The sequence below is a fragment of the Sphaerodactylus townsendi genome, linkage group LG02, assembly GCF_021028975.2.
Source record: "Sphaerodactylus townsendi isolate TG3544 linkage group LG02, MPM_Stown_v2.3, whole genome shotgun sequence".
NCBI classification, from domain to species: Eukaryota; Metazoa; Chordata; class Lepidosauria; order Squamata; family Sphaerodactylidae; genus Sphaerodactylus; species Sphaerodactylus townsendi.
The window spans coordinates 121,324,494-121,347,790 of NC_059426.1; the positions used below are offsets into that span (position 1 = coordinate 121,324,494).

Sequence of the window (23,297 nt, forward strand, 5' to 3'; positions counted from 1 at the left end):
TGACCAAGGAATAAAGAGACTACTAAAGGAAGATAGAGAGATAGTGGAGAAGCCTGACTAATTTTTTGCTTCGGTGTTTACTATGGAAAGCGTGGGACATGTGCCCATGCCACAGCCACGATTGTCAGGAAGGGAGACTGAATCACTGAGTCAGATTGAGATGATGAGAGACTAAGTTGGGGTATTTTACTGGGACATTTAAAAACTGATAAGTGACCATGTCCTGATGTCATACACCCAAAAGTGGGCAACCATATAGCAAATGAAGTACAGTGTTGATAAATGAAGTTGGTGCGCTTTGGAACAAAAAAAATATGAACTTCAAATATAGGCTATTCGAGTGTGAACTTGCTGAGAGGGAAAAGGGATCTTGGGGTCTTGGGCTCAATGGAAGTGTCAATACAGTGTGCTGCAGTAGTGAAAAAGGCAAAGTCTCTGTTAGAGGTTATTAGGAAAGGGATTGAAAATTAAAATGGCTGATATTATAATGCACCTGGATAGATCTATGATGTGCCTTCATTTGGAATACTATGTACAGTTCTGGTCACATATCTCAAAAAGGACATTGCAGAGCTGGAAGAAATACAGAAGAGAGCAACCAAGATGATTAGGTGGAAAGACTGAAGAGCCATGGTGATTAAGGGGAACCTCCACATTCAGAGGCTGTAAACCTGTGAATACAGGAACTAGGAGGTAACCTCAGGGAAAACCTCTGCCTCTATGCCATGTTGTTGGCCCTCCTGTCTAAGTGGTTGGCCACTATGTAAGACAGGATTCTAGACCGGATGAAGCACTGGTCTGATCCAGCAGGGCTCTTATGTTCTTATTTTCTTACGTTTGTAGCCTGAAAGTTTCTGATAAACTCTCGGGAAATGATTACGCTTAACCCCAAACAGTTTTTAATGTTATCTATTAAAAAGAGGTTTTGCTTTGTATTACATTATTTCATCTTTGCAGTGTCTCCTAGAAAATATTCTTTTACCTGTGGTAGCAAAAAGGATAGAAACCCTCTTGACATTCTTGAATTTTCCTCATAACTAGAGAATCTGTCTTGACTTCGTAGAAGAGCCCTGGGCTTTTTAGTTCTTGCAGAGTTTTATGTTGGAAAGCTTCTAATATATTAGCAGCTGCAATAATTATTTAAAATGTTCTTGCATCTCTTAATAAGCGACAGGAATCATTTGTTTCAGGGACACTAGTATTAACAGAATGTTGAGTTCTATTCTTATTCACTTGATTAACTCTTCTGTGGTTTGATCTTGAGTAATGACATGTTGAAAGTGCATTGAACTTTCCTGCAGAACCAGTGCTGCTGTTCATTTAGAAAGGATGTGAATTGCTCTCTAAACTTTGAAGCAAGTACACATGTGAGCTAAATCCACTCAGAACAATATCTAAAGTTACACGAGAAGTTCTAATGGCTTAACAATCTTAAAACATTTAGTGAATAATTTTGAAAGGGACTTCTGATTTCTAAGACCTCTGTGCTGAAAGCTACTGCTTAACATTTCATGCTTGTCAGAGGCTAAATGGTTTCCACAGCAACCGTGCAAAAGAGGGCACTTGCAACTTCTTTCGTTCCTTGTCAAAACCCAAAGAGGCTTATTAAAAACTTGTAAGTATGGGGTGCTATATGCAGATTATTTTTCAGTGTTGCCTTTGAGGCTGTAGGAAAAGAAATTAGCCATAGGTGACTTTGTGTGGGGAAAGAGTAATACCTATCTCATAGCCTGCATAAGCAAGGCCTTCACTCTTTTTACTAAATCCCAGCCGGTGTGTGCCTATTGTGAAAATGTTCTTGATCAATGGAATCTGCTTTGTTGAGTAATTCTCCATTCATAGATAGATGATTTCTTCTCAGTGAAGCAAATGATGGTAATACTACCATTAACACTGTTGCCACTGCTATCGAGAACATATTCTGTCAACGTGTGCTTTCCTAGTTCTTTGACACAATTTATTAAGAAGCTGCATTTGTTCTCTGATCAGCAGTACAGCTCTTTCTATTAACTTCTGCATGCTGTTCCTCACTTCCTCCTATCCAGAGACCACCAAGGCGTTCTGGTGCCCAAAACAGGAAATCCTGAAAGTGCCTCCCATTTCTGTAAAAATGAAATGGAGAGGAGAAGAGGGGGCTTACTCTGTGACTGTAGTATGTTGCCTAAATCAGAGACAGTACAGACTGTAACATTTACCTTCATGTTTATTAAAGGCTATCATTATGAGCTGCCAAAGCATAAATAATATGAGTTTCAGTGCACATGTCTCTGAATATTAGCACTCTATGAAGTCTGTCTGGGGTGCTTTTTAGACAAACAGCTCATCTCAGAAACATCATTCTGTACTGTATTACTCGCAACTGCAGACAGCGGGTGACTCGACTTAGGTAGGGGGGCAAAGCCACACTGAAGCAGCATGACACCAGTACCATTGACATCAGTGCCGCATAAACGGGCATGGATGTGAAACAGATAAACTTACCTTGACAGTGGGATGCCATTCGGTGGCTGCGTACCTGAATCCAGAAGTTTGCCCCCACGCTGTGGGGAGTTCCAGCGGTGTTCCTGGGACAGAGCAACTTTAGTTGGTTCCCAGTGGAGTTTCAGTTCAGGAACACCCCCTTTTGCAGTGCAGACTTAAACCACCAAAAATGTGGTGTAAGTCATCCCCAACAATGAGCTTTCCCAGGAGAGAAAAGGATTTTCTCCTTCACCCTCAGTGCCTACCCCACCAATTGCCTCTTTGTAGGCACACTGCAGCACCATCCCTGGCTGGCACTCTACCGCCCCTCCTGCCTTTGGATTGGGCTGTAAATGCACCTCCATGAGAGAGAAATCCCTATATATGGAAAATTAGCATCTCAGGAAGAAGATGAGGAAAAACCCATTCCTCTTCTTACATAACTTTCCGTTTAGGGCTATGCAGAATGTTAATCCAGAAAGAACTAAGTGGCAAACAATGTTTTTAAGAGGACTGAAATGGTCCCCAAACAAAATCAAATTCTAGACATTTCTTTTTTGCAATTTGTCACTGTTTACATAGAGTGTTGGCGTTTCAGGCATTAGTTCTTTTATTCTGATCTTTTTTTAATGGAAGAATCCCAACTGAGTGGAAACTGCCATGTTATGATGTTGCTGATCGCAAGTGTAGCTGAGTTTGAATTTCAGAAATACTTCCTGAACTGGTTGTATGAGTGGAAGATCACTCATCAGGAATGCATTACCTCCCTTCCAAATATGGGAAAACACAAGACAGAGAATGAATATGCTGAGCATCACCTCATTTACAATGTCAGTTTACAATTACTTTGCCAGTTCAAAGAAGGTGATGTATACTGTGACTCACTTTCTAGACAATTTCTACCTTGCCTCCACCCAAAAAAACCTGAAAAGATCACAGAGTACATCACCTCCTCTGAACATGCAAAGCACTTGCAAATTGACTAGAGAAGGGGCAGGGGCATGCTGCAGAAATTTCCATCTCTGAAAAATTCTTGAATCGTGCTTTCTACAACTGACAAAAAATGTTTTTAAAACTCTTCCCGTTCCCTCTTTTGCCTCACACCAAGGATGGAAGGGAGTCCTTAACCAGGAGAGCATTTAAGTATGTTTGGATGCCTGCTATCTGATGGCTCCATGATAAGCTAGGTGGTCTAGGGAGCTTCTGAGACCACCACCACAATACCCATGTGGATCAGACTTTTCCTTAAGTAGGACTTGTTTCTCAACCAGCTATCAATGCTGAGGCTTTGGAAATACGATGTTCTGGCAGATTGCTGTTCTTAGCATTCCTTATCATAGAAAGCCATTCCTGTTATACAAGCTGTGCAGTAGATTTTCTGCCTATGTAGAAGGGACATTGGAATCAATATATCCTGCTAAAACTGTTAATGCAAAATACCCTGTGTGCAAAGCAGGAGAAATGAGGATGGGCTATTTTGTCAGTGCCCCTTCATGTAATGCCACTAAATGCACAACTGTTAATTATTGCAGTAAATGCTCAGCTTTAAACTTTTGTTGTATGACATCCTATTTAGCCAACAGCTGCCAAAATATTTCATTATAGGAAAATGCAATCCCTCCCCTTTACCCCAGAAGGTCCACTGCAGTGTTTTATGGAAGGTGGTGGTAGCAAAGGACTTCTTACGGAATTCAACTTTCTTTAAAATGTGTCAATGTGTTACCTGCAGCAGTGTCCTGCCATGATATGAACACTGCACTTAAAAAAAATGTATTCCTACCTTCCTTAGCTCTGGAGCATGTATTCTCCCTGACATTTTTAAAAGCAGTAATATTTCCTCAAACTACATTATTTCTGTTGTCTTACCTACCTTCCATTAGCCAAGAGCTGGATCATGTGGAACTTCTAGTCTAGCCAAGAGTTGGATGTCACGTGGGACTTCCGGTCATTCTCAGACTTGCTGTGGGATCCCAAGCTCCAGTTAGCAGTTCTAAGGGAGCTGCATACCTACCCAGATTAAGGAGAGAGCCAGAGGAAGTCACATAGACCCCTAAGACAGCCTCCCCTAGTTAGAATATCATGGGAAGGAAATGTTTACTGTAATGATTCGCTGGAGTAGAGGTCAGAGTTCGTGGCACCACCATCATTTCCCTGCCAGAGTCCTTGCCTTCCCTAAGGAAGACTACATCCAAGTCACACATCTCTCACTGAAGGAATAAAGACAAAAATAGAGAACAGTAAGAGAAGTCCGAAACGTGTTGCGGACATACCCGGCGAAAATCAGAAGATCTCTCTGAAATGTACAGACTTATAGTAAAAGTTTGCAAAAGTAAAAATGAAACTTGAAAAATGATTTAAGGAGGATTCTCAGAAGTGAAGGCATTAGAGACTAATAGCTGCTTTGCAACTATAAAATAAGACTAAGCTCATTGTTCTTTGGATCTGGTGGAATGCCAGATTAAGATTAGAAAAGATACACGATAAAGGAGGGAACTTTTACTGAATCAGAGAGTGTGGCAAAGAAGGCAAGAATGGTTCCAGTGATAGTCCATTCCTAACGTGGGTGCCTATTGCACAGTGACATCTAGTGGTTGTTCAAGACAGTGGCTGCAATGAGAAAAGGATCAGTGTCCCTGGAAATTCTGGAGCTATCAAACGATGTAAAAACCATGGCTCCAAATATGCAAAGCCTACAGTTGGAAATGGACTCTAAAAAAAGTGTTGAAAGAAACATACTGGAGGAATTTAAAGAAACAAAGAATAATTTCAAGAAAATTGATCAGTTGACTGGAAAATGGCAGAGGAAGAAGTTTAAGATTTCAGAAAAGGAGTTAACTCAGTTCAAATGGAACACATTAGCACACATCAAGCTATATTCCCATTGGAATATCAGACCAGAGTAAAAGCCTTAAGACTGAGGAGAGTACTATAGGAACAAGATCCTTCAAAAGAGAATCTAAAAAAAGAAAATTTCCTTGCCTTTGGCCAAATTTATAATGATGGAAGATGACGAGATGGCTTCAAAGGCTGAAAAAGTATTCAGAATAAACTCCAAAAATCCAAAATCACAGGAACTGTGTAGACACATTGTTATCTTCTTCTATGCAAAAGAATCTGCAGATCAAATTATGGAGGCCCATCATTCAACATTTAAGATGAATAACAGAGTCAGCGTCATGAAAGAAATTCTGATAAGAGTTCTACAGAAGCGAAAGGACTGTCCTTTTCTAGTGGATGCTCTAAGGAAGAAACGAATAAGATTCACTTGATTTAAATTGGAAGAACACCTCTTTACATATAAAGGGCAGCTACAGAGAATTACTTCTGCAACAACTACCAAAGAATTTTACAAGAAAAACATTACAGAATTTACTTAATAACACCTAATTGTTGAAACAGTTGAATTGTACATAAAAATTCATAAAATAAACTAGAATGCTAGATATTATTAATAAGAGGATTGTCAGATAACAGCCTTAAGCATTTAATTTGTGTTAGATAGAAGAATAAGGAGGGATTGGGAAATTTTTATGTAAATTGCCTTTAAATCTGAGAAATAAGTTAGAGAGATACGGGTTACATTATGTTTCCATTTTCATATGAAACTGAACTCCAATTCAGTAGTTTTAAATATTGTTGGTCTAGATATTAATGGAAATTATATAACATTAAAGATAAATTTAGCAATGGGTTTTGGGCCGGCAGTCGTATGTGGTGCGTAACTTTTGTTGTTTGTGCAGATTAAAGTTAGAGTGGCTGGTTCACTGTTGAGTTTTGTAGTGTATTGTTTTAGTTGTGCTGTGTAGTTGATAAGAATGTAATTAAAAACATTATTTTTAAAAAGAGTTGTGTGTCATGTTATTGGCATTAACCAAAAAATATGAAGATGCCAGCCACAGATACTGGTGAAACATCAGGAGAAAATGCTACTGGAACACAGCTATACAACCTGGAAAACCCACAACACCCTAGTGATTCCGGCTGTGAAAGTCTTTGACAAAAAATATTTGTGAAAACACAAAGGTCTATGAATGGATATACTCTGTTCAATTTATTTTTATTTCTATATGTTGTCATTGTGAATTGTTTTGTATTCTCTGTGTTTCTTGCATCATGTATACACAATTTGAGAACACTGTACATCGCTCATACACACATACATATATGTATGTATATCACAACAGAATAAAAAGTAAAAAAGGTATGTGAATCGAACCATCAAATTTACAATATTCAGTGACATCTTTTATCTGGAAAGGCTCCTAGTCCATTTCAGTACCCACATTTCAAGGCAATGGTTTGTCCAATATATAGGCTGTCTGAGATAAATGTTATATGGGATGGGATAGTTTTTAAGTGATGTATACGCAGTGATGTGTAAACATTTGATGTGTACATACATGGAAACTGGCTTTTTTCCCCAAAGAGCATCCCAAAAAAGTCAGCTTTTGTAGTTAAATTCAAAAGATTTGATGCATTCCTGGAATGTTTGTGTAAGTTTCCATACCTTTCTCTCTCTTAGTCTCCATTCCCTAGCACTCCTACCTCCAGGCGTGCTTTGCAGAGGACTCTATCAGATGAGAGTATTTACAGCAGTCAGAGGGAACATTTCTTTCCCTCACGAGCTTCTCTTCTGGACCAAGCCCTGCCGAATGACGTCCTTTTCACTAGCACATATCCTTCTCTACCCAAGTCATTACCTTTAAGAAGACCATCATACACACTGGGAATGAAATCTTTACATGGTGAGTGTGTTTCTGACATCAGCACTGGGAAAATATGTATTGGTTGTCTGTTTTATTTGTTAGGATAAGTATTCATCCATCACATTGTAAGTTATTCCTTACCACTGTTGAGTACTGACAAACAGATTCAGACTGTTATTCTTTATCTAGTCCTTTTGTCCTCTTGAGATTAGACAATTCTATATGTTCTGTTTCAGGCTGCCTTTTGATTGCTTCAGGAGCTTTCATGTGACATAGACCACTGCTTTGTAGAAGAGATGGTTGCTGTGAGCAATTGACACCAGGACTCTAGCATCTGTTCAACTCCTGATTAGCTTTTGGGGTGTAATTCTAGGTATTAGGTTGACCTACACATGTCTAAATGGTAGGTTCAGATGCTCCTTGAAAAATTAGAGTCAAATACATCTTAAAGATCACCAGTATGCTCCTTTTTTACTGTACTATTCATATACAGGATTCACAGTGGCTGCCCTATAGCTGCATAAGTCCCATTTTCCAGATGATTTGTTAAAATTCAAGTAAGATAATTTTGGGAAATACTTAAAAATCTTATTGAGGCTGGCAATCATGATCAGATTGAACCACTATGATTTTTAGTCCCATTTCTTTCATTAAGGTATTAAGGTATTAAATTTATCCCCTTTAAATTAGTGGCATTTGTGACTGCTTAAATTAGTGGCATTTGTGACTGCTTAACTTTGGTTTGACAGTGTCCTTCAGTGTAGTTTTAAAAAGCAGAGATTGCAGAGCCTTGATTTATCAGAACAACTGATTGGGGGAAATTGCCTTTTATTTCAAAATTCTGAAATATTTATGAAGTAGCCTTATTTCATTAGAGTGGACCATTAGATAATAAATCAGGTTATGAACTGTTTGGTGCTTATGCTTCTTGTCTTAAGATAAATGTGTATGGGAGCTATTTGGCTAAATAGTTCGCTGGGATGTATGTTGCAAGATCTAGCGTACAACTTTGCCTGGAAAGGTTTTTTTGTTGTTATTTTTTTAACTAAAGACCAGTATGGGCTAGAGGTTTTAATGCTGCCTTAGATATCACTTATCCCTATCTTTGTTTCTAGCTGCTCTCATAACTGAAAATATCTAGTTGTGGCCCTTTCAAAGGCATTTCCTGACAGGACATCTCTTCCTAATGATTCATCACTTGATGATTTGGTGTTCACTTTTTATGTCCTTTGCCACATACATTTGTAACTAAATCTGTAAATAAAAATAAATATGAAGACCTATACAGATGATGTGAAGCACTTTTGTCCTCTTGAGATTAGACAATTCTATATGTTCTGTTTCAGGCTGCCTTGGTTTCCTGAATGCTCTGCGGGACCCTGAACCCGCCGGCACACTCGATGAGCAGGTAGAGGACTGGAATTCCCGGCTCTCTGATGCCATCGAGTTCGTTGCCCCCCGGCGGCCTCTATGCCCCCGCTCTCGGCGTGCTCCATGGTACACAGAGGAGTTACGCCGTATGAAACGGGCGCTCAGACGCCTAGAGCCAATATGGAGCACATCTCGTGACGAAGCTGCGCGAACATCTTATAGGACGTTTATGAAAGCCTATGAGATGGCGACGAAGGAAGCGAAGAGAACTTTCTTCTCCTCCTCTCTCGCATCCGCTAGCTCTCGCCCGGCACAATTGTTTCGTATAATTCGGTCTTTAACCTCCTTATCGGAGGGTTCTTCAAATTCCCAATTGAGCATTAGCTGTGAGGCATTTATGAGCTTTTTTGCGGATAAGGTCGCGTCGCTCCGCCAGGACCTTCCTCCTACGTTGGATACAACTAGTGAACTGGAGGCTCCCTTGCCGTCTTCAGGCCCTTGCATGGCCCAGTTTTCCCTGCTCTCTGAAGCCGCTGTTGACAGGGCCTTAGCTGCTGTTAGACCTACTACCTGTCCTCTGGATCCGTGCCCCTCCTGGCTTGTAAAACTTGCCGGGAGGAGCTACGACCCCATCTGTTGAGTATCATCAATGCCTCCCTTGAGCAAGGAGTCTTTCCGGATGGGTTGAAGGAGGCAGTGGTCCACCCACTCTTAAAAGACCATCGTTAGATCCGAGGGATCTGGCCAATTACCGCCCCCTTCTCGAATCTTTCGTTTCTGGGGAAGGTAATTGAGAGAGTGGTGCTGGAGCAGCTTCAAGGCTTTCTGGATGACACATCGGCTTTTGACCCCTTCCAGTCCGGCTTCCGTGCTGGGCATGGGACGGAGACTGTTCTCGTCGCCGTCACAGATACACTCCATATACAGCTTGACCGAGGCGGATCGGCGCTGCTGGTATTGTTAGATCTTACCGCAGCGTTTAATATGGTCGATCATGACCTTTTGACCCACCGCCTGGCCGCCTCCGGAGTACGGGGCATGGTCCTTCAATGGATTGTCTCGTTTCTCCAGGGCCGGAATCAGCAAGTGAGGCGCGGGGATCAAGCCTCCCAGAAGTGCCCGCTTTCTTGCGGTGTACCCCAGGGGGCACTATTATCCCCGCTATTATTTAACATCTATGTACGACCCCTTGCTCAGCTGGTACGGAGTTTTGGGCTGGTCTGTCATCAGTATGCGGATGACACCCAGCTCATTCTGTCGATGGAGGGGGGAGCAGCCGCCCCTGCAGCTCTACAGCATTGTCTGGAGGCGGTTGCTGGTTGGTTGCGACAGAGCAGGCTAAAGCTGAATCCATCGAAGACGGAGATCCTTTGGCTTGGCCGCGAGGGGGAGGGCGGGACTTTTCAGCCACCGGTGTGGGAGGGGGTCACATTGGCGCCGACCCCCTCTGTGCGTAACCTGGGGGTCCACCTGGATTCGTCTCTTTCTATGGAGACCCAGGTGGCCCATATAACCCGGGTTGCCTTTTTCCACCTTCGCCAGGCCCGGCGGCTGGCCCCCTTCCTCTCCCAAGCGGACCTAGCCACTGTGATCCACGCAACGGGCACCTCCAGGCTAGACTATTGTAATTCGCTCTACGCTGGCCTTCCCTTGCTCTCGATCCGGAGATTGAAACTGGTCCAACATGCGGCGTCGCGCCTGCTCACAGGCAGCGCCAGTTGGGACCATATTCAGCCTGTGCTGCGCCAACTACATTGGCTCCCAGTAGAGTTCCGGATCGTTTTCAAGGTGTTGGTGTTGACCTTTAAGGCCTTACGCGGCCTGGGACCCTCGTATCTTCGAGACCGCATCACCCCATATGTTCCCACACGGCCTCTTCGTTCGGTAGAGGCCAATCTACTGGTGGTCCCCGGCCCCTCGATGATGCGGCTGGCCTCCACACGGGCCAGGGCCTTTACAGCCCTGGCCCCGGCCTGGTGGAACGCTCTCCCACCAGCTGTTCGGGCCCTGCGGGACCTTGGTGAGTTCCGCAGGGCCTGCAAGACGGAGCTGTTCCGCCGGGCCTTTGGAGAGTCCAGCCGCTGATGGTGCCCCCTTCCGCTGGCCCCTTTCGCTGGCCCTTCCGCCGGCCTCTACATCTGGGCCTATAACATCTATCTAGACCTACCGTTCTCCCTGGGGGTGGAAGAATTTAATATTAGGCACCGGGCGCCACCTACACCTATGCCTATATTTATTTTACATTTAAATGCTAATGTTTAGCTAGTTTTCGCTGCTTTTATAAGTTTTAGCCTATTTATGATGTTTTAAAATTGTATTTATTATCTGCTGTACACCGCCCAGAGCCCCTCGGGGATGGGGCGGTCTAGAAGCCCAAAGTATAAATAAATAAATAAAATAAATAAATAAATATATATATATATATAATGAGCGGGGGGGGGGGGGATGTTGCCTCCCTGTGCTTTTTCTCGCCTAAAATTGAAACTTTGCCTTTCAGTAAAGTTTAGATTCCAAGGTTCATCATTCAAATGAATGTGGTATCTCCTAGTTTGGGACCTGCATATGTAATGACACTGTTGGGAATAGTGTTGGAAGTTTCTGGGGGTGCCACATGAATGCTGTAAGGAATTATTGCTATACTCTCTATATAGTGTCCAGATATCAGAGTTTTGTCAGATCCAGCAAAAGCTCCATCTAGTCAGCATTGGTAGCCTCCATGTAGGCCTGAAGCTGTGGAAAGTCAGAACACAGAACCTCTCTTTAGAATGTTTTCTCAGCTAAATGACAGTTTTTTTCTCCCCCCTTCCTCTTTTTTTTTTCTGGCTCTGCGTTGCCTCAGGAGAGTTCTCTGCCTCAGACAGCTCCCTCACAGATATCCAGGAGCAGAGAAGGCAGCCCATGCCAGACCCAGGTCTCATGCCCCTGCCTGATTCTGCTTCTGACCTAGATTGGACAAACTTGGTAGATGCTGCCAAAGCCTTTGAGGGTAGGTATCTACAGTTTATTACTTCCAAAACTTGTCCCCAATGAAGAATTTTTAATTTGTTCTTTCTATCACTTCATAGATTATCTGCTCTGAAAACCAAATTCTTCTTCATTTGTGTTAGCAATCTTAGCAACCCAAAATCACTTATGCCTTTAGTGCAATTTTGTTTACTTTGTGTTTTTATATGCCTCACTATTAATTGAGACTGTGTATAAGGCAGAAGAAAAACCAATACAGTTAAGAAGCAAATAACCTGGGTGCAGAAAAGCCTAATATTTTTAAACCTGGAAGTAAAGTTTCAAGTTGCATAGAATTTAGGGGTAGGGTTTTTTGGGGAAGGGGTTGGCGGGGGAAGAATCCAAACAAAACATTAATTAATATGCACCGGCTAGTGTCAACCTGGCCATGATTTATGTTCTTTGGTGAAAGGAAAATAAAAGGTAAGTTTTGTATCACATTCTCACATGGGTGAGATTTCAGTCTGCGTGCTGCAGGAGTTGATATGCAGTCTTCTCCCCCGCACACATATTCTTATGTAAGGTGTGATCAGAGTGCATCCTGACTTTCTTAATCTATTTTCTTCCCCCACCCCTTCTTGAAGGAAAAGGTTATTGAACATGTATATTATGTTAATTGGATTCCACAAACCATCTGGCCTTGCTGGAAGATCAGCTTACGCAAACATGGCCCAGAAAGTAAGACAGCAAAAAAAGCAGCTGCACATTAATCACTGCTACTACTACACACAGGACAAACTGGGCTCCAAGAACCTTTCTATTGTTCTGCCAGTTGTGCTTTGCAGAAATCTGCTTCTTCTTGTTCTGTGAAAAGCAGTGATATTTGCATAGTAGTACAGTAACTGGTTAGTCCTATATAAGTTAGCAGAGCAAATGTTAGGTTGTTGGACATTCCATTTTAACTCATCTTTAGGAACTTTTAATGTTCAATCCCTTCTTGCAGCCTGTATGCCCTTGTCCCCACCCCCAACTCCCAGATAACAAACTAGGAACAGCTTATGCCATCTTCAGCCCCATCTCAGCTACTCTGTCCAACCAGGGTTCCCGTGGTTGGCTTAGTTACAAGAAGATGATTTTGGGTGTTATTCTTGTGATTTCTTGTGTGAGAGAAAAACCCTCTTCTCCTTCAAGAGAGAAATTATTGTGTGTTTGTGTGTCCATCTTTCCCTCTTTCTCCAGTCCAACGAGCTTCATTTTTTTCCACTGGTGAGGAAAACCACAGACCAGTCAGTGTTGCTTCCAACAGTGATCAAGCTGAAGACCAGCTCCCTGTGCAGATGATGCCTTACAAAGGGTGAGTCGTCCGCTGAACAGCAGGGCAGACTGGGGAATTCATTGTTGCGTAACCGAATATATCAACTATAGACATTTAGGATCCATTCACAGCTACTAATGGAAAACTGACTAATGTAAATTCAGCCAAAGGAAACAATAATGGCTGCATATTTCTGCAGGTTTATTTCAGGGGATGAGTTTGGTACACTATCCATGTATTCAGTGTTTCAAGTAACTGTTTTGGTAATGGGAAAAAGAAGCACATATTCCAAAAGAATGTTATCGTAATTTTCTAACAAGGAACATGTTGCTATAAACCCCAGGAATTATTTTACTATATTTTTGAAATAACCACATTTAGGATAGAGTAGCTCATTCTCTCATCCTCCACTTTATCCTCACAATAATGCTATGCTTTCGGATAAGCTGAGGGAGAATAATTGAACTGAGATCTCCTGATTAGCTTTGTGCCTTAGGAAGGAGTTTAACCTGGATTTCCCCGGTCTCATTGTAGCACCTTAACCACTCCACCAACCTGGCTCATTTTTAGCCCGTCTCCAAAAGCCAGGTGCATACACATTCCAATTCCAAAATCTTCTCAGGCGCAGCCCATTGAGACCCAGTTCAAACAGAATGCTTAGCACTAACCCTCACTTGTTGACTGAAGCTTAGTTAAGGTCCCAAATGTATGGAGAAACCATGGTTTAAGTTGTGGAACTTATCACTTTCCTCAGAAGCGTAAGAAAATACCAGGGATATCTGCTGTTTAGGGAGGTGGGGAAATTGTTTTACTTATGTTTTGCCCATTTAAGGGGGTCTGCCTTCACGCCCTGTGTAGGTTCACAGTGACATGTTACTAGCATAAACAGTATGCTCAATAAGAGTGATTTTTGCCAGTAGAACTGCTCTTATGTCTTCAAGCCTTGCAGTTAGTTTGTATCAATGGTTATGACTCTAAGTTTAACACTGCAACTCAGTGTTCTGTCTCCTCCTTCCCACAGTAAAGAGTCTCCTCCTTCTCTTGCTTCTAAAGTTAACCAGCTGGAAGGAATGCTGAGAATGCTGCAAGACGATTTAAAGAAGGTAAAAATATATCTTAAAGGAACTTTTAGACAATTTCCATTTTAAGTGCTTAATTATCAACCATGCTATGAGCACTCTGTGTAAAGTATAAAGTGCCCTCAAGTTGCAGCTGACTTATAGCGACCCTTGGTGGGATTTTCAAGGCAAGTGCTAAAGCAGAGGTGTTTTGCCATTGCCTTCCTCTGCAGAGTCTTCCTTGGAGGTCTGCCTTCCATGTACCAACTCAGCGTAGCTTCCAAGATCTGACAAGGTCGAACTATACTATACAATTCCACATGAGCTCTTCCATACCTGGAGTTTAAGCCAGGATTCAGTTAAATCTCTGTAATGTGAGATGAAACCAGGAGATGTACTTTCTAAGCTAGGAGAGCGTGCTGTTATACCGATGGCTGATGCAGAAGAGATCTTGCTTTAAGTTTGCCATGCACTGCTAGCTCAGCTTTAGTCTTCTCAGTTCATTGCTTGGCAAGCTAGCTTCTAGATTTTAGCACAACCAGGGATTGATGGAGAGTATGTAGCATATTTTAATACAGTGCTGGACTAGGAAGCGCCTATCACTTCTTTCCTAGAACTTTAGCTGGCTAGAACCAGAATGGTATAGTGATTAAGAGCAGAGATTTCAAGAGATTGGAATCTAATCTAGAGATTGGAATCTAATCCAGAGAACCAAGTTTGATTCCCCCCTCCTCCCCACAAATGCCGGACTCTAATCTGGTGAACTGGGTTTATTTCCCCGCTCTCCACATGAAGCCTGCTGGGTGACCTGGTGCTAATCACAATTCTCTCAGAACTCTCTCAGCCCCACCTACCTATAAGAGTTGGATTTATACCCTGCCTTTCTCTACTGCAAGGAGTCTCACAGCAGCTTACAACTCCTTTCCCTCCCCAGAATAGACACCCTGTAAGGTAGACAAAGCTGAAAGAGTTCTGAGAGAATTGTGTCTAGCCCAAGGTCACCCTGCAGGCTTCATGTCTATGAGCGGGAAAACAAAACCCATTCACCAGATTTAAGTTCATTGCTTATGTGGAGAAGGGGGGAATAAAACTTGGTTCTCCAGAATAGAGGCCACCACTCTTAACCACTATACCATCCTGTCTGTCACAAGATGTCTGTTGTGGGGGCAGGAAAGGAAGGAGTTTGTAAGCTGCTTGGTTGAGAAAAATGGGGTATAAATCCAAACTCTTCTTCTAGGCAGAGTCCTCGGACTGCAGTGACAGTGTCATGGTATTTCCAGTGAATTAGACGGAGAGAAGTGGGGGGATCCAGTTAAGTGATAGCTACAGGGAATGTGATATCAAGTCCCAATATGAGATCTTGTGTCTTTCCTCATTCCTCAGGAAAAAGAAGACAAGGCAAATCTGCAGGTTGAAGTGCAGCATTTGCGGGAAGACAATTTGCGGTTACAGGAAGAGTCCCAGAATGCCTCTGAGAAACTGAAGAAATTCACTGAATGGGTTTTCAACACAATTGATATGAGCTAAGATTAGCACACAAACACTGGCAGAAATATACACGTCTCTCTCTCTCTCTCTCTTTCTCTAGTGCGACTCAGCTTTAATAACACCTGTGAGAGCCCAGTCAGAGCACTTTCACATCTTTCATATTCTAGTACCCTTTTTTTTTTGGCATCTCTGCAAATCTCTCAGAACTATTGCAGATTAACAATCATTGTCTGCCTTTTGTAGGAATAAAAGCAAAAAAAGTAATTTTAAAGAATATAAAAGTTTAACTGCTAAAATGTGAATGTCTTTATTTTTTGCACATTCTCTTTTCCTGTTCTGTACAAAAGTGATTTGGAGAATGGACCAGAATAACTGTCCACTTGCCTCTATTTATTTCTGTTCACTCCTTTGTATCAGTTTCAGAGTAATCTGCTTTATCCTTGCTGCTTTGACAAATATTACGACTCCTAGAAAACTTAGGAATATGGTTATTTTTTGCTGCTTCCTTTCTATGGTTTCTGAAGTAAAGCGCAGGTAAGAGGATGTGAACTATGTTTTGGATGTCTCTTTCATCATCTTTAGTGGTATTTCCACACCTGTTGAATAGAGCCATTGCCTGTAGTGTGTGTGTGGGTACACGCACTTGTGTACAGTACAGCCTGCAGAGGCTTTAGCCCTGGCTATGGCAAGTTATCCAGTTCTGGTTTTTTTCCTTTTTTTTTAGCATTAGTTAGTAGTGGTTGCCTGCTTCATTTTCCTAGGGAAGCAAGAGCTTACCTTTCACCACTTTGGAATGCTAAATTGGCACCCTTTCTCAGGATGCATGATAGAAGAGAATACCTGCTCCTGCTATAGGAATTGCCCCCGCCTCTTCCTGCTGATGGATTTGTTTCATCTACATTTAGCTGGTGCCAAAGTGTATTTGAGATCCTGTAAATGCTAACATCTCAGTCCACCATCAGTTATGCATCACTGTGCAGGTGCTCTGGTGCCCTCATGAAGGGAGTAAGATATTAGCTCTGTCCCTACCAAAACCCCTACCTTACAAACACCTCAGTCAGCCTTGTTCCATCCTCCCTAATCCCAAATGGCTTATAGGGGGCCTCAGAAAGAGAACAAAGTGGATCATGCTACATTGCAGGCAACATGGCACATGCTCTTATGCAGAATCCCCATACCTTGCCTGGGAAAACACAGTGAGGCTGTATCTGCACAGCCAGCGGCAGTGGCCTCCCACTGGCTTAAATGAAGCTGGTGGGGCATCAGGATTGCTCGCACGGTCCTGTGCGGGCAGCCCCGATGCCGACGCTGCCCACAGAGATGGCTCCACACGGAGCCGCCCAGGGTGTGTGCAAGGGATTTACCTTGCCGTCCTGTTCAGCTCCGGGCAGCTGCACAGACACACCCACGCTGTCCTCCGACCCCCAGGGGTCAGAGGGCAGTGTGGGCATGTCTTTGCAGCGGCCTGGAGCTGAACGGGACAGCAAGGTAAGTCCCTTGTACACACCAGAGGGGCCGAAAGCGGCACCCTCACATCTGTTCTGTTCGCACCGTGCTGGCCCAAAGACGCTGCTTTTGGAAAAAGTGGCACCTTCACGCCGCTTGGGCGGGCCCAGCATGGTGCTGCTGTGTGAACAGCGCCCCAGGGATGGTGTTTTAACCATCCCTAGGTCACTGTTTTCCGCCCATGCGGAAACAGCCTATAACAACAGCTGTTGCAATACAGGATTCTGGATCCAAAACACTTTTAGCAGTCATGGACATATGCTGCAGCTACAGAACATTCAATCCTGCACATAGTGATATCCATGTCTAGATGTTCTTGAGTTTGATGGAACTTGCATATCCATAACTTTGTGCAGCATTGTAGCTTTAACAGAATTCTTGCCCATACATTAAAAAAGTGAACAAATCAAATTAATAATTAAAACGTTATTTGGCAGGCCTTTGGTTTGAGTAAATCCTTTTAATGGGGTGAGGGAGCACTACAAAGAAAAATAATTTGATAATTTATTAAAACAATCAAAGTTATCTTTTTTTTTTCAAACTGGAATTAAGGACAAAACCAATATTCTGATTCCTAAATCTCCCAAGTGTAGGTTTCCCAGCAAACTAGCTGATATGACAGGTTCGTGTGCTGACAGACTAACTTGCCATAATATGTCACAAGGATAAGCTCTTGATGCTGGTCAGGAAAAGACTTGTGTGTGCCGCACCTGCCTACGCATTGTTTCAAGTGGCATGTGGTGAACTTACTTAATGACCTTCTCTGCATGCAACCCAACTGAATTGAATCCATGATATTCTCTCCTCCCCATTGCCTCTTTCGAAAGTAACAGCCCATGTCTATCCATTTCATGAATGGTCTATCCCCTTTCTCCCTGGGCTCCAGCCACTTTTCATTGCTGGAAATGTTCTTAACCACTGCCATCGAGTCTTCCTAGCCTTTTTTGATATGCATTTTCATAACTTTAATAACTGTACGAACCCAGATGGTTTGCTTTGACCCAAAGCTTCATTTGTGGTGATGATCCCCTTGGAATGTGCTTCTGATGATATTTTGCCATGGAAAAGAGATTGGTTTGAAAGTATTTCTGGAGTGCTTCTGCAAAAAGTTAGAATGTCGTAGGTATTTTTTTTAATAACTTGTATGAAGGAGATCTATATAATGCCTGATGTAATTTGTAAATGAGAAGTATTGCTAACATCTCTGAGCATCCTGACTTTTTCTCTTTTTTTAATTTTATTTTAAAACATTGGGACTTGGGGCAGACTATTTATTAGAGTTTTGCAACAGAGTTCTTGTATCAAGCCACTAAAAGGCTACTTGTATAAAAAATTGACAATAAAATTCATTTTAAAGGCTCTTCTAAAACAATATTCTGTTTATTTATTTTTTTAGCTTTGCCTACATGCTTGTTCATAACATCACCTGCGTCAGAATCACACATTTTCCTTGTGGCACAACACAATGGTTGCTTTAAAAAAAAAAAAAAAGACCCTAATTGTGTTTTAGGTGTGGTTCGGTGAAGGAATATGTACGAATTTTGCTTCTCAGCACATTTTTTTCTTTTCAAGAACCCCAGAACACCCTTGAATCATAGATGCACTTGGTTCTTCTGCCACAGCAAACTCTTCTATCTACCCACTCAATCCAGAAAACAATGTGTTAAAACTTGATGAAAAAGTTACTCTGGGATAAAATATTTGGGTTGGATCCAGCACAGTATTTCCATAAGCATGACATCCTCTGCGTAGGGAGTGTGACTTTTCTGACTTAGCCCCTCCTGTAGCATGCTCAGATGCCCTCTGAATACCTGTTCTTGGAAGTCTCTTCTCCCACAGGAACAGCAAAGGAGAGGTCTGGTTTCATGTTGCTGAGGGAGGTGAGGAGCCATGCATGTCACAGTCTACAAGCAGAAGCTCTTATGACCACAGAAACATCGTTTTGCATTCCTACTAATCTGAACAGTTGTGAAAAAGCCATTTTTGTTGGGTAATTTATCCTTCATTTAAATAAAACTGAATAATCCAAATAAGTATGACACACAATTGTTACAGATTCCGTGGAGCTGGTTTTGCAGCGCATGCGAGTCCCTGCATGTCCTCCAAGGGTAAATCTAACTGCTGTGCCCCTTGGATCTTTTGTTCCCGTGCCACTATCTCTGCAGTGATATATTTCATGATGTGTGCATTCTTCCAAGTTTTGCTGCACACTTCATTACCTACCACTGGATCTGGGCCAACATCTCAGAGACATGTTGAGCAGATGGTGTTCCCAATAATTAAAGCAGATTCCTTGCCTCATCAGTTTTACAGTACTCCAAGAAACCAATCCATCATCTGCTCTATCTTCTCAAGGTATAACTCCTGTTAACCACTTTAACAGGTTGCTATGGTAGTCGTTAAAGTAAGCAGCTGATATAAATTACAAGCCTCCCACCTAAATGGAAAAGGATTTCTTTCCACAGCTGGGAGTTTAATCCTTTTTTCATTCCTTACCTAATTTGTCTGATTTTTTTTGAAAAAAATGCTTTTCTCTTTCCCATTCCCTAGTCTTGCCAAATAAAGCAAATAAAACTAAAGTTGTTCCTGGAGAGTTGGTATAGTGGATAAATGTGAACTGAAAGTGAGCGAATCCTTGCTTCAAAATCCCCTTGACTATGAATTTATATTTGGTGTCCTCAGGATTTCTCATTAGTCACTCAGCTCCCAGCTTTATAAGCTTCTGTGATATCTTTCTATGGCATCATCTTATGTCTCAGAGGTTCCCAATTTCATTATTTCCTCACATGATAATTTCTTGAACCCTTTGTGTATACATAGGTGGGGGGTTGTAGCTTCTCTGGTTCTACAATATTATTTCATCCCAAATCTCTGTGCTGCATGGGTACATTTTATTTTTATTTTCTATCCCTGCCCCCTTAAATTGTGCAGAATCTTTAATTTGTCTTTATCAATGTGACAACATGTTGCATTGATTTTTGGGAGTCTGTAAGATTTTTTCCCTGTGTCCTTGTAACTAACTCAGATCTCATCAAAAATATTAACTTCAGCATGGGTGCAATCCTAAGAATACTTTCCTGGAAGTAAAGCCCATTGAATAAAATAGTACTTCTTAAAGATTCCTGCCATGGTGTACTAGTTCATCAAAAAATTACACTATATCAAATTAAATAAAAGCATTAATATACCACTTCTATTTCTATTTATTTACATTTTTTACCTGCTTCTGAGTGTCCAGATTGTTTAACATACATAATCTTAGTCATTGTTAAGCATATCAGGTGGGATCCAAAATCTGGTTTTTGTTAACAGAAACGCAATTCCAGCATCAGGATGGAACTTATCTGCTCCCCCCCCCCTCCTCCTCCCAGCCTACTGATTCCCTTACCTACAGGAATGACATTTTGAGGAGTTCACACATGAACTCATGAATCTGCCTTATACTGAATTAGACTATTGGTCCATCAGTGTCAGTATTGGGCAGTGGCTCTCTAGGGTCACAGGCAGAGAGCTCAGTGGGCTATGATGTGGATGGGGTGGGGGGGAGACTAACTGAAGTGCCTTCCATAAATGGAAACAACTTTGGATCCAACGCCTGACAGATGGAGAACCTCACTAATGAACAAAGTAGAGATCAAACCTTGCATTTGCCATGATGATAGAGTTTGTAGGGTAGAGGGGTGGACTTGTCACACTTATGAGTTGGGGATGTATGATCCCTACTGCCTGATGATCCTTACTGCCACTGTTATTTAATGTTGTCCCTCCAACTCCGTAACTTGTTCTAAATTCTGGTGTCTTACGAATGCTCCAGGTCTTAAATCACATACAGAGCATCTACCCATTTGCCCCACAATAGCTCTGTGAGACCACTGAACTTCAGGGAAATGGTGTGGGGGGGGGGGGCAGAGGGGAGATTACCTCCAGTGCTACAGTCTCACTCCATGTTGAGATTCTACATAGGGCTACTTTTGAACAAGACTTGGGACCTCCAAACAGGGAACTCTTAGTATCCCATCTAGTTTGCTCCTTAAGAAATTTTATAAATAAAATAATGCCAATTAATAATATAGGCCAACCATGTTCATAACAGTTTATCTACTCTGAAGAGTAGCAATGGAAAACAGGTTCAGCACGTGTAGGGAGTAGTGGCTGCCATTACCTTGCAGATGTTACAGATTTCTACAGAATTGCTTTTTGAACTGCTGATTTACATCTAATTAAACCATAATGGACACTCTTCAGACAAATCTTACAGCTTCCCTCAGGATCATGTGGGTATAATAAGGTCTAATCCATCATTAAGACTGATAAGTCTCAGAATCCTTTTAAAAGGAATTAGTTGGCAAATGGCAATAATGTAAATGTGCTCTTGTTGGTCTTTTGTTCCTGTATTAGTTTTAGTGTGCCAAGGCCTCATCCAAGCTGTCCCTTTTGGCTCAGATTTTAGGGTCATCAAAGAGAGGATGGAAGGGCAATGGAATACAAGTGGATGAGGTTTTACACCTCTTCCCTTTTTTCTATTTATTTTGAATATTTTTAGCCCACCACTCAAAAATCTTGCACTACTTTTGCTTTTCAACAAATGTAGCCCAAATGTATGTTGGAGAGCAGACATGGTTTATGCAATAGAACTCTACTTTCAGTCTGAATGAGTCTGTATTTGACAGGGGGAGAGAGAGGGGGGGAAAGACCAGGGGCATAGCTGCTGGGGGGGCATCTTGCCCCAGGTGTGCGCCAGTTCGTGGGTGTGGTGGGGCATTCTGGGGTGGGTGGAGGTGCAGGGCACACACATGCCATGGACGCAGCTCCCCCTCACTACCCCCCTGGGAAGGTCAATGGCTGAAAGGATCAGGTTCTCATTTTTTCTGGTAAGACCAAATAGTTATATTTTCTCTATGGATGTTCCTAGTTAGAGTGCACGAATTCCAAAGTTCTGCATTTTCCAGGGGTGAATCATCATATCTTAAGTGCAGTTCCACATGAGGACTGCATAGGCACAGGCTGACTGTGGAGATCTGACCAGAACGCTTCTAGAAGTTTTCAAGCCCTTGGAGTGCTCTCCCTCTCCCCTTCAGAAGCCAAGAGCAGGCTGATTTCCCACCTAAATAGTCATGTGAAAGGAGGCAGGAAAGCGCTCCTCCCTCAGTTCTCTCTTCATTCCCCATGGACAGAGGTCCTGCTTTGATAAGGACTTTCATTTTTACCTCAGGATTTTTTCTCTTCCCTTCTCACAGGCTGGTAGGCTATCAGCGTTCCCACTGTGGCACAAAAGAAGGCTCCAAATTATGAGCACAAAGAATGCTCTGGGTGAGACTCATATTTTTGATACATGCTTTTCTTGCTGCCTGATCACTCCGAAGGCTAGACATGAATGAAAGTTGAGGCTTAAAGCTGGCCTGTGGGAAAAGTCTCTCTTTGAAGAGGATGCATATGCTTTTGGCATCTTCAATCCCTACAGTTCCATCTGGGCAGTCTTCAGAAGCAACTTTACTGGGCCCAAGGGCTGTTTCAGGGCCCTCTGTGAAAAAGGCAAAAAAGGTCAAAAGTACCTCTTAGGCCAAGTTGCCACATCCATAATCAAATTCCCTGGCTTGCCCATCAGAGGTCTCTTTTTGACATCAATCATCAACCTCAGCACCATTGCCTCAATTTCACTTCCTGGTTCATCAGTCCAATGCCTTTTTGTGGCACATCTCCTTGACACCAATATCTGTCAGTTCCCTGCCATTCATCTCTTCAACTTCATCAGTTACCATCTTCTTCAGGTCAGAGTAGGCTTGGTTGTAGACTGGGAGTCTCACATCAAAACTCCCTCACCCTTACCATCTGTCATCTTTGTTACCTGTCATATGTTCTGTTGTCCCTGCCAGTCCACAACTCCTCCATTGTTTGAGGACACATTCCCTTCTTTTCACTAGACAGCAGACATTCATCTTCCTCAGAAGATATTTTCAAGGTTCCATTGAATCAAGGGAAACAGTCAATGTTAGTACAACATTTTTCTTGCCAGTCACAAAGTTTTCTGCATCCTTGCCAATCATTTCATCCTTGTACCCCTATACATGCATTGGGTCAAGCCTGTGTGTCTTGTGTCTCAACTCTTCTAATCTGATCAACTATCCACCATCCTTTGACACTGAAACATAATTGACTTCATCACTTCACCCCACCTCCATCAAGATCCTATCAATAGTGACCCTTCACATCCAACATTGTGGCATGGTTCAAGGTCATACAGTGTTACTTTCTTTTCCCAATAATAGATTTCAAAGGGTAATCCACATTTTTAAAAACTCCTAGGATGTATGGTATCTACTACCTCTGTTGTTCTATATTCTAGACTAAACATGAGGTGTTTCCAGAACTGATTCCTTCAAAACTTTATGTCATAAGCACTTTCTTTCTTTCTGTCTTTCTTTCTTGCTGGAATTTCTATTTCTCTTGGTG

The 23,297-nt window shown here is 42.3% G+C and overlaps 1 protein-coding gene across 7 annotated transcripts in view; it reads left to right on the top strand.

The window, feature by feature from the left end:
- Window positions 1-18,216, top strand: part of SIPA1L1 (signal induced proliferation associated 1 like 1) — a 184,530-nt gene extending 166,314 nt beyond the window's left edge. For 6 of the 7 annotated variants that reach the window (XM_048484057.1, XM_048484063.1, XM_048484062.1 and 3 more), the window contains 5 exons: window positions 6,983-7,205; window positions 11,377-11,523; window positions 12,720-12,834; window positions 13,817-13,898; window positions 15,237-18,216. In XM_048484057.1, the coding sequence (XP_048340014.1) occupies window positions 6,983-7,205; window positions 11,377-11,523; window positions 12,720-12,834; window positions 13,817-13,898; window positions 15,237-15,380 (711 nt within the window). In that variant the 3' untranslated portion in view covers window positions 15,381-18,216. Of the gene's footprint in view, window positions 1-6,346; window positions 6,376-6,982; window positions 7,206-11,376; window positions 11,524-12,719; window positions 12,835-13,816; window positions 13,899-15,236 lie in introns of those variants that run through there. The other variant, XM_048484064.1, reaches the window with a different exon arrangement.
- The last annotated feature ends 5,081 nt before the right edge of the window (window positions 18,217-23,297 follow it).